The sequence below is a fragment of the Octopus bimaculoides genome, chromosome Z, assembly GCF_046866305.1.
Source record: "Octopus bimaculoides isolate indiv1 chromosome Z, ASM4686630v1, whole genome shotgun sequence".
Lineage (NCBI taxonomy): Eukaryota > Metazoa > Mollusca > Cephalopoda > Octopoda > Octopodidae > Octopus > Octopus bimaculoides.
In genome coordinates this window covers 36,347,949-36,358,199 of record NC_142944.1, presented here as the reverse complement: position 1 = coordinate 36,358,199, position 10,251 = coordinate 36,347,949, and the positions used below count along the sequence as shown (strand labels likewise).

Sequence of the window (10,251 nt, the reverse complement as noted above, 5' to 3'; positions counted from 1 at the left end):
ACGTTAAAACGGTTATGATGGTGCTTGGAAAAGGGTGACAAACCTATGAAAAATCTGCCTCAAAAAATTCTGTCTGATCCAGGCAAGTAAGGAAAAATGGACGTTAAAAATGATGATGATGATGATGGCGCTTGGAAATTGGCGATGGTTGGTGACAGAAAGGGCAGTTGGCCATAAAAAATTTGTCTCAACAAATTCCATTTGACCCAGGCAGATATGGAAAACGTGGATGATAAAACAATGATGATAGTGATGCTTGGAAACAGGTGAAGGCTGGCAACAGGAGGAGGGCAACCAGCTTTATAAACTTTGCCTCGAAGACTTCCGTCTGACCCATGCGAGTATGGATAAATGGACGTTAAAACTATTATGATTTTGCTTGGAAATAGGTGAGGCTTGGCAACAGGAATAACATCTGGCCTTAGATAAATCAACCGCAATGAATTCTGTCACAAGGTCATTTAGCTGTTCAAATATGGAAAAATTACATGCCCTCAATGAAGTTTTGCTTGACCCATGCACACAGACCTGATGATGATACTAATGAGAACAATATTGATAATGATGATAATGATATATATATATATATATATATATATATATATATATATATTTGTGTGCATATGTGTGTGTATACATACAGACACACATTATTTTTATATATATATATATATATATATATATATATATATATATATATAATGTATATATATTTATAGGCTTTCCTATGCAGGTTTTTTTAGAAAACGTCTCTGTCTAAATTGATAAACTTGACGACAAAGGAAAACAGTCTCAGGGTTGGCATCGAGAGGAGGAAGTCGGCTGTGTCTGGGATAAGCTTCTGTAAGTCGTGGGACAACTTTCCGTCTTGCTGGAAAATTTGCTTCAGTTCTCCGTACTTCTGCTTTATACCTGTTAATAAAATGAAGAAAGAAGGGTGGAACAAGGCATAAGTGAGTATGTGTGTGTGTATATATATATATATATATATATACAGAGAGAGGGAGGAAGGAAGGGATTTATTAATTGTATACATAGTTCATTATCTAATTAAGTTGCTATAATGTTTTAAATGTAAAAATATCTAGGTGAAATTTCTCTTCAGTATTAATAACCTGACAAGAGAGAAAACAACACTGGTATTTTTCCATCAACACACACACACATATATAAGGTTGTTCCCCAAAACTGTATAAACACTTTAACAACTGAAAATTCAACTTTCATTTCTTTTTAGATTTAACTCATTAGAAATAATGAAGGGAGCCAGACTAATCTGTGAACAAAGTGAATTTATCGTCAAGTTTGAAAATGTAAAAAGAAAAAATAGTAAAATAGTAAAAAAAAAGACAATTTAGGAGGGAGTTTCAAACAGAGCTATGTATGCGGACCACAGTTTGAAAACCCCTGGTCTAGAAGACTGCAGATATCAAACCCACAAAGTAAAGAAGGGCACTAATTCTGTGTAGCAAGCGAGTCATGAGATAGGAATTTTAAAATCAAGCATCCATTGCATTTTGAAGCAGTGTCATTAGAAAAGTTACATTTCCATGGTCCCGATGAATATGATCTGAATTGAAGAGTGAAGTTTTGCAAGTGGTACCTGACAAGATGTTTAGATGTACACTCTCAGACAAAGATTGTTTGGATTGGCGAGGCTACATTTAGTTCAAATGGTGTAAATAACTACCACAACTGCATTTACTGGGGGATCTGAGCCTCAGCGTATTATGGAGGAACAGTACGTTAATTTGCCAGGAATGATGGTATGGTATGGCTTAACATCATAAAGATTAATTGGACCAATCTTTTTGACAATATTGTGACTGGTCCCATTTACTTAAACTAGCTCTGATAATCTGTTATGTCAAGTATTCAAAAGTACTTTGAAGATAAGGAGCTTTATTTCCAGCAAGATAGGGCATCTGCATGCCACCACAGTAACGTAAGGGCCTACTTTGATGAATTTCTGCCAAACAAGTAGATCAGATGAAGAGATTCAGCGGAATACTCTTCGCATTCATTGGACCTCACACTACTAGATATTTATTTTTTTTTTGTTTTGGTGGGTGAATATCTAAGAGATAAATTTTACAGTACAAAACCAGCAACAGTTGATAAATTGAGAGCAGCCACTGAACAGAGAAGTGCATAAATGCCGAACAAAATGATTCTATTGCTTTGCATTATCAGTAGTACCTGAAAAAAGCCCATCATGTGTATGTGTGTGTGTGTGTGTGTGCTTGAGTGAGTGTGTATTACTGTCTCCTTGCCTTGATGATGTGTGAAACTTTTAAGTGTTACTGTCATACAAACAGTGTCCTTTGTGTTCCAATCTTCTAGGAAAACATATCTGGCCATAAGGAAATATTACCTTACTTTGAAACAGGGAACGGTTGGCATCTGGCCATAGAAAATCTGCCTTTACAAATTGTGTCTGACCCAGTTGAGCAGGGAAAAGTGAATGTTAAAATGATGATGATGGCAGGGATGAAAAAAAAAATAAAAGAAAAACCATGACATACCTGCAGTATTCGTTGAATGTTAACACGTAACATTTCTCCTCTATACAAGCTATACTGTTGACGTCACGGTGCCTCGAAGCGAACACTTCACAGTCTACATGACTGGGTTTACGACCAGTCTCAGTATGCTCAGGTCGATAGTACCAGAGTAAACTCATCATCATTTCCCCTATGAAGAATTCATAGACAACATAAAAACATGTAAAAAGATAAAAAGTAAAATAAAATGAAGGACATAGGTGTCCACATGTGTGTGTGTGTGTGTGTGTGTGTGTGTGTGTGTATTCTTTTATTTGTTTCAGTCATTTGACTGTGGCCATGCTAGAGATAAAAAGAGATGAAACCTTTAAAGGGTTTTAGTCGAAGAAATCAACTCCAGGACTTATTCTTTATAAGCCTAGTACTTATTCTATTGGTCTCTTTTGCTGAACCACTAAGTTACAGGGACATAAACACACCAACATTGGCTGTCAAGCAATGGGGGGAGGGGGAACAAACACAAAGACATACACACACACACACAACAGGTTCCTTTCAGTTTCCGTCTACCAAATCCACTCACAAGGCTCTTGTCAGCCCGAGGATATAGCAGAAGGCACTTACCCAAGGTGCCACGCAGTGAGACTGAACCCAGAACCATGTGGTTGGGAAGTAAGCTTCTTACCACACAGCTATTACACACACACACACACACCCTATATGTCTTAGCTACGTCAGTCATTGGACTGCTGCCATGCTGGATCACTGCCTTGGAGGATTGAGTCAAATCAATCTCATTGCTTATTTTTAAAATCTAGTATTTATTCTATCAGTCTCTTTTGCTGAACTTTTAACTGGTTGTCAAACAGTTGAGAGACATATACATATATAATATACAGTACAAACATACAATGGGCTTCCACACGGTTTTCATCTACCAAATTTACTCAAATGGCATTGGTCAGGTGGGCATTATAAAAGCAGACACTTACCAAAGGTACTGCACAGTGGTACTGAACCTGAAACCACATGGTTCCAAAGTAAGCTTCTTAATAACATAACCATGTCTGAGCCTACTACTAGATTTCTGTTAAGAAATCTTGGATCTTTTCCATATCAAGCATAGATTTTTTTAATAATTTTTTTTTAACTAAACACTATGAAACTTCGGATACTGGTTGAATGTATCACATAGAACGGAATTTACTCTTAATGTTTTTGACAAAATTTTGTATTTCAGAAGTCATTTCGTGTTAAAGTTGTCATATTTGTGTAATATTAACGAATCAATAACATGCATTCAGCTGAAGAAAGTAAACAACAACTTCTGGCTCATTATTTTTACAAAATTATTACTGAGACAGACCAAAGACGGAGCCTGTATGTGGTTGCATGACCTGCTAGAAAAAGTAGCCAAACTTTTTCATATACCGAATAGAAAAACCTCTGACACATTCAACCAGTATCTGAAGTTTCAAACTGTTTAGTCAAAAAAAATTAATTAAAAAATGTGACTGAGATTGACAAGATCCATGAAACTACTCTCGTACAACACTGGATATTAGCCATAATATGTACCGAGTTCCCATAACATTTTCTATTTATTTCATACAAAAATCTGAATAAATTATACTAGTCATGGGAATCCCAATATTTGGAATATGGATATTTGCTGTCTTTTATTCTTTCAACTTTTCTTTAACTTTAGCTGCTTCGTCATTCAGTGAAGAATATTGTTTTAACCACAGAATAGCTTTGATTGTAATGGATCTGTGAGAAAAGGCAGAGTGTGTGTGTGTGTGTGTAAGTGTGTGTAAGGAATTTCATTAGGGTGACAGAGTTATTTCAAGAAGTATGTAAAAGATAATTTATTTTACTAGCATACCTTTTCATAAAAATCTCCCCCCCCCTATCATTTGCATGAGTGTGGTTAAAAATAAAATTTGAAAAGTCTCCGTCAAAAACAGAAAATTCAGTTTATGTGGGCATGCTATTCCAAAAGTCCACAAAGGCATTCTATTGTGAAAACTGTCCAGCAATGATGGGATACTCAGCTAGTGTGTGTGTAAATAAAACCTGGATGTGTTATTTATAATGTTGTAAACAGCAGTGAATATTCCAAAAAATCATTTCATGAAGACAACAAATGCTAAAAAGCATCAAAATTCTACATCGGTTGACTAAATTTAATCAGCACAAGAAAATGGCACTACTGTACCATGTGATTTCATTGTATTGCAGATCATCAGCTGTAAGGAAGTCAAGCACTAAATGTCACACAGAAAATCACTCAAGTCATGTTGTGAAAAGCTGGTGGGTTGTGTACAAATTACCTTTCAGATTCTATAATGAATATATTAGCACATCCAACCTAACCTGGATGTGTTGCTTATAGTGCCATAAGCTGTGGTGAAAGTCTCATAAACACAGCCTGTCAGCTTTGTACAACATCACTAGCTGTTTGGTCAGTATTATTATAATATAATATACATAACCACTCACACACAACATATACAGGGTGTCCCCAAAGTCTGGACACTGGAAATCTCATTAACTATATTCTTTTAACTATCTATTTTATATATTATCGGACTATAGATAACCAAGTTACAACAGGTATATAGTCCATTTTTTGTTCTATAGTGCATTGTTATACCTTTCTAAACTTTTTATTCTTTATATATTATATTTTATCTATATATATATATTTTTTCACCTACAATATTTTTTTTTACCTCCACAGATTAAATATGGCTTTGTGCTGAAATTGATGGTAGTGTGGAGTTATTGTATTGGGTTCATGTAAATCTTGCAAAGTGCATTGACCTTTGCATCACAAATGGAGGAAACCATATTGAAGATGTTATTTGTTAATATTCCAATTGAATAAAATGTTGAAAATTTTTACTTGTATTTCTTGAAAATATACATTTTGCCTATGTGTCCAGACTTTACACACACACACACACATTCAACAGGCTTGTCTCAGTCTCCATCTACTAAATCCACTTGCAAATCTTTGGTCAGCCCAGGGCTGCAATAGAAGACACTTGCCCAAGGTATCATACAACAGGACTGAACCCAAGACCACATGATTGGGAGGCAAATTCTTAACCACACAGCCACATCTACACCTATAGCCCCACTACCCATGCCTGTGCCCACATTGACATCATTAGCAGAGATGGACAATACTTTGTCAAGGATGTGCCAAAGCTAAACACAGAGACTGAGGAAGCCATGTTGGAGTGGCTGGCATGATAAAAGGAAGGGTAGATGCAATGAACAAAAGAGGATGTGTGAGGAAGATGAGAACAGAGAATGAGGAAAAAGCATGAAAATGGAGAGGAGGAAAAGAAGAAAAAGAGAAGGATGAAGAAGAGGGGAGGAAAGAAGGAAAAGAAGAGACCCAAGAAGACAAGACAAAACATTGAAGGCCAATCTCAAAACACTGAGTTTAGTAAAGAATATGACTAAGGATCAAGATACCTGGCATATTGCTGTACTAAAGAAGACCCATCTGCCATAATTGATACTGGTGCTGGTACCATGTTAAAAGCACCAAGTGCACTCTGTGGAGTAGTTTAGTTGGCATTAGGAAGGGCATCCAGCTATAGACACCATGCCACGAGAGACAATGGAGCCTGGTGCAGCCCCTGGCCTTACCAGTTCCAGTCAAACCATCCAATCCATGCAAGCATGGAAAATAGATGTTAAATGATGATGAAGTGGAAGAGACTATTTTCATGCATTTTGTGATATTTCAAAGCTAAAGAAAGAAAAAAAATCTACCACCTAGACACACACAAAACGCAGCACTTACCATCAGGTGGGTTTTCCCAGAAGGCCATTACTTTTGCTGTGAATGGTACGTCTTTCTTGCGAGGCCCAGACTTCAACAGAACACAATCTCTAACGCGAATAATATCTCCATCATCATGTTTGATGGCCGGGTAGCATTTACGCTCAACCGGTGGAGCATCAACAGTCTGAAAAATGAGCAAAAGAGAAAGAGAGCATAAATTAGACAAACAAATCTTTTTTTCTGAATTCTTAGATGATTTTCTAGATTTTTCTAGATGATTCTTAGATGATTTTCTTTATCAAATATAAATTTGATAAAGAGAAGCATTTCCTGAAATATTAAATGACCCATTTAGGATGGTACAATATTATTTTCATCACTGTCCATAAATTACAAAAAGAAATCTTGTTTAGTTCAAAATGTACCAACAAAAGGAAGGCAGCAAAAAAGCCACACTTTTTAGTAGAGCACAGCAAAATAGCCTGCCAATAAATACACATTTTTTCCGAAGTTTTGGATAGATTTTCTATCTTATATTCCATGAAATGAATTCTTTCTCAAAATATCAAGTATTAAATGACCTATATAGGATGATGCAACAAAACATAATTTTATATGACTGAAACAAGTAAAAGATAAAATACACACACACACACATACAATCACATATATATACTTGTGTGTATGTGTGAGTATATATTTTATCTTTTACTTGTCTAGTCATTAGACTGTGGCCATGATGGGGCATCGCCTTGAAGAATCTTTAGTTGAATGTATTGACCCCAGTACTAACTTTTTTTTTTAAAGCGTGGTACTTATTAAATAGATTGCTTTTGCCAAACTGCTAAATTATGGGGATGTAAACACACCAGCACCGGTTGTCCAGTGGTGTGACGGGACAAATAGACACAAAGACACACACACATAAGACAGGCTTCTTTCAGTTTCTGTCTACCAAATCCACTCACAAGACCTTGGTTGGCCTGAGGCTATAGTAGAAGACACTTGCCCAAGGTACCACACTGGTACTGACCTGGAACCATGTGGTTGGGAAGCAAGCTCCAACACAAAGAAGAATGAAGAATTATATATTTTTTACTTCGTAATTTATGATCCATAATTTGTCTATGCATGTTTCAGATGAGTTAGTGTTGGGTTAATTCTGCACTCAACCTTTTGAGACACATGGTGTTTTGGTATGTGTAGCCAAAAATATCAAAGTTTTTTTTCTATTGAGATACATCTATCTCTGATTAGCTATTACACTCGAAAACCAACCATTCACAACATTTGTTCTATTGGGCCAATGGATTGGCCTCAAAATCCTTTCAGCTTGTATCACTGGGGCTGATCAATTGGTCTGGGTGTCCCAAGAGGGATAAATCAATTCACAACTAAAGTATCACATAGACCAGAAAAAAAATCAATGCTAGCTCATCTACCTTGGAGAAACCACTCTGTGAAAAATGTAGAACATAGAACCACCAGGTTACAGTAGTAAACTGCTCACTGCTGTCCTAAGATAATGCTGGAGGAAGGGAAGTATAGTGATTATAAAAGTTAAATTAAAAAGGTTGAAGTAGTATTAAAATTTGATACTGTAAGAGTTTCTATAATAGTAAACAGCCTAATGCTGTCCAAAGCCATCAATGGGTGAAGGGAAGTATAATCAATATAAAAAGTAAATCAAATAAGGTTGAAGTGGTATAAGAACATGGTACTGCAAGACCTTCAGGTGTAGTCAAACCTTTTACTGACCCAGACTAAATTAGATAAAAATGGATAAGATGAATAAATTCCAAGTAGTACCAAACTATATTATTTAGGTCAGCTAAGTTGCTTATACTAATGTTTATAGGAAAAGGCATTTCTATGGAAGGCCAAATTTAGTCAATCTTTTATACTATACTCTGAAATCTTCAAAAACAAAATTTGGATTTACTAATCAAACATGAGTACAATAGTAATAACTGGACTATAAATAATTATCGTTCATCAGTCTAGTTAACCAAGAACTGTTACTATAGAGTGCTCAAAAAAGTATTTGCCTGGATTAATTTATCTCTATTCCTTTGTGTTATTTATTTTCATTTTATATATATATATATATATATATGCGAGGAAACATGGCCTAGTGGTCAGGGTGAGACAATGGTTTAATTCCTAGACCGGGTAGTGCATTGTGTTCTTGAGCAAAACACTTCATTTCGCATTGCCCTGTGATCACTTCAACACCTAGCAAAACAAATATATATATATGTATATATATATATATATATATATATATATATATATATATATATATGTATATGTATGTATGTACGTGTGTGCATGTACATATAAATATCATGTGTGTGTGTGTATGTATACATACATGTATATTTATATGTGTATATGTATATATGATGGACTCTCCTATTGAAAACGACATATGAGTGTTCAGCTTTTTTGCCAAATAATTTTTTGCACAAATAATTTGTTTGTAGTAATCAGTTGTATGTGCCGTACATTAGCTCACTCACTCCATCAAATTGACATTGTCTGAACAGGTGCACAGTTTGCCATGTGTCAGCTGTTGAAGTGATCACAGGGCAGTGTGAGATGAAGTGTTTTGCTCAAGAACACAACGCACTACCCGGTCTAGGAATTAAACCATTGTCTCACCCTGACCACTAGGCCATATTTCCTCGCATATATATATATATATATATATATATATATATATATATATATAATGAAAATAAATAACACAAAGGAATAGAGATAAATTAATTCAGGCAAATACTTTTTTGAGCAACTAGACTGATGGCTAAACTGGCAACATGACCATCCCCAAGTACAACAATCTATCTATATATATATATGTATACACACATGCATATATAGATGCATTTGTATGCGTTTTTATGCAGATCTTGCATGAGAAGGTCTGAGGTCTAATTCTAGAGGGTAATTGTGGAAGCGGTACACTCAGGAAGACATGGGATGAAGTGGTGAGAAAGGGCTTCACTCAGGGAATGACATGGGACTGAGACTTCTGATGATTTGCTGTGCATGAGAAGACAGTAAAGCTAAGTAAAATTATGGCCTTTCATACATATAGGTGAGTCCTTTACAGCCATGCCCCCAACTCCAGCTCCATCTCTCAGTCAAGAGATCCTTGTCTTGCAGGCATGCAGGTGCTGGTGTCACATATGCATATGTATATGTGTATGAAAATATACATGTATGTATGTATATACCCCTGAAAGAAAGGCCAGCATAGCTACAAGCAAAATCTCTAGAGACAGGAAACATCCATATGAGATACAGATCAAAGGTCTCAAACTGGTTGCATAGACCAGGGGTTTTCAAACTGTGGTCCCCGGACCACAGGGGGTCCGCAAGGACAAGACAGGGGGTCCGCAAGGACAAGACAGGGGGTCCGCAAGGACAAGACAGGGGGTCCGTGGACAGCAAATACTTTTTATGGGCAATTTGATTTTATATATGTTTTTTAATCGAAATCTTTTAATTGACAATAAACCTATTTGTTAAATACTGTTAAATAAATAAATGTAAAAATATATGTTATTTTAAGCAAATATTTATGTATAAATATAAATTCCCTAAGGTAAAGCCTGAAATATAAAGGGGTCTGCAAGTCAAAAAGTTTGAAAACCCCTGGCATAGACAACTCAAGAATAGGGAGATGTTTAATTTAAGACGGACACCCCTGGAAATCGAACACAATATCAAACTCTATGGAAAGAAATGAGCAGAGAGAAAGAACAGACCTGTGGAAAGCATAAAAACAAACCCAGAAAGCTTTCTATAAATTTGCAAATAAAAAAAAACAACAATACAATACAAGATAGGACTGTTGTTCCAAGACAATGGCTGACTGGCCCAAAAAGGATAAGTGGAGTGCTCAGTGAACAGTTTAAAAGTGTTTTCACCTCC

The 10,251-nt window shown here is 35.9% G+C and overlaps 1 protein-coding gene across 2 annotated transcripts in view; it reads right to left on the bottom strand.

The window, feature by feature from the left end:
• Positions 1–633: 633 nt before the first annotated feature.
• The window catches only part of LOC106879076 (uncharacterized), a 53,814-nt gene continuing 44,196 nt past the window's right edge, over positions 634–10,251 (bottom strand). For both annotated transcript variants that reach the window (XM_052973469.2, XM_089365184.1), the window contains exons 4-6: positions 6,328–6,493; positions 2,526–2,694; positions 634–912 (exon numbers count right to left, since the gene is read on the bottom strand). In XM_052973469.2, coding sequence (XP_052829429.2) covers positions 726–912; positions 2,526–2,694; positions 6,328–6,493 — 522 coding nt within the window. In that variant the 3' untranslated portion in view covers positions 634–725. The remainder of the gene's footprint in view (positions 913–2,525; positions 2,695–6,327; positions 6,494–10,251) is intronic.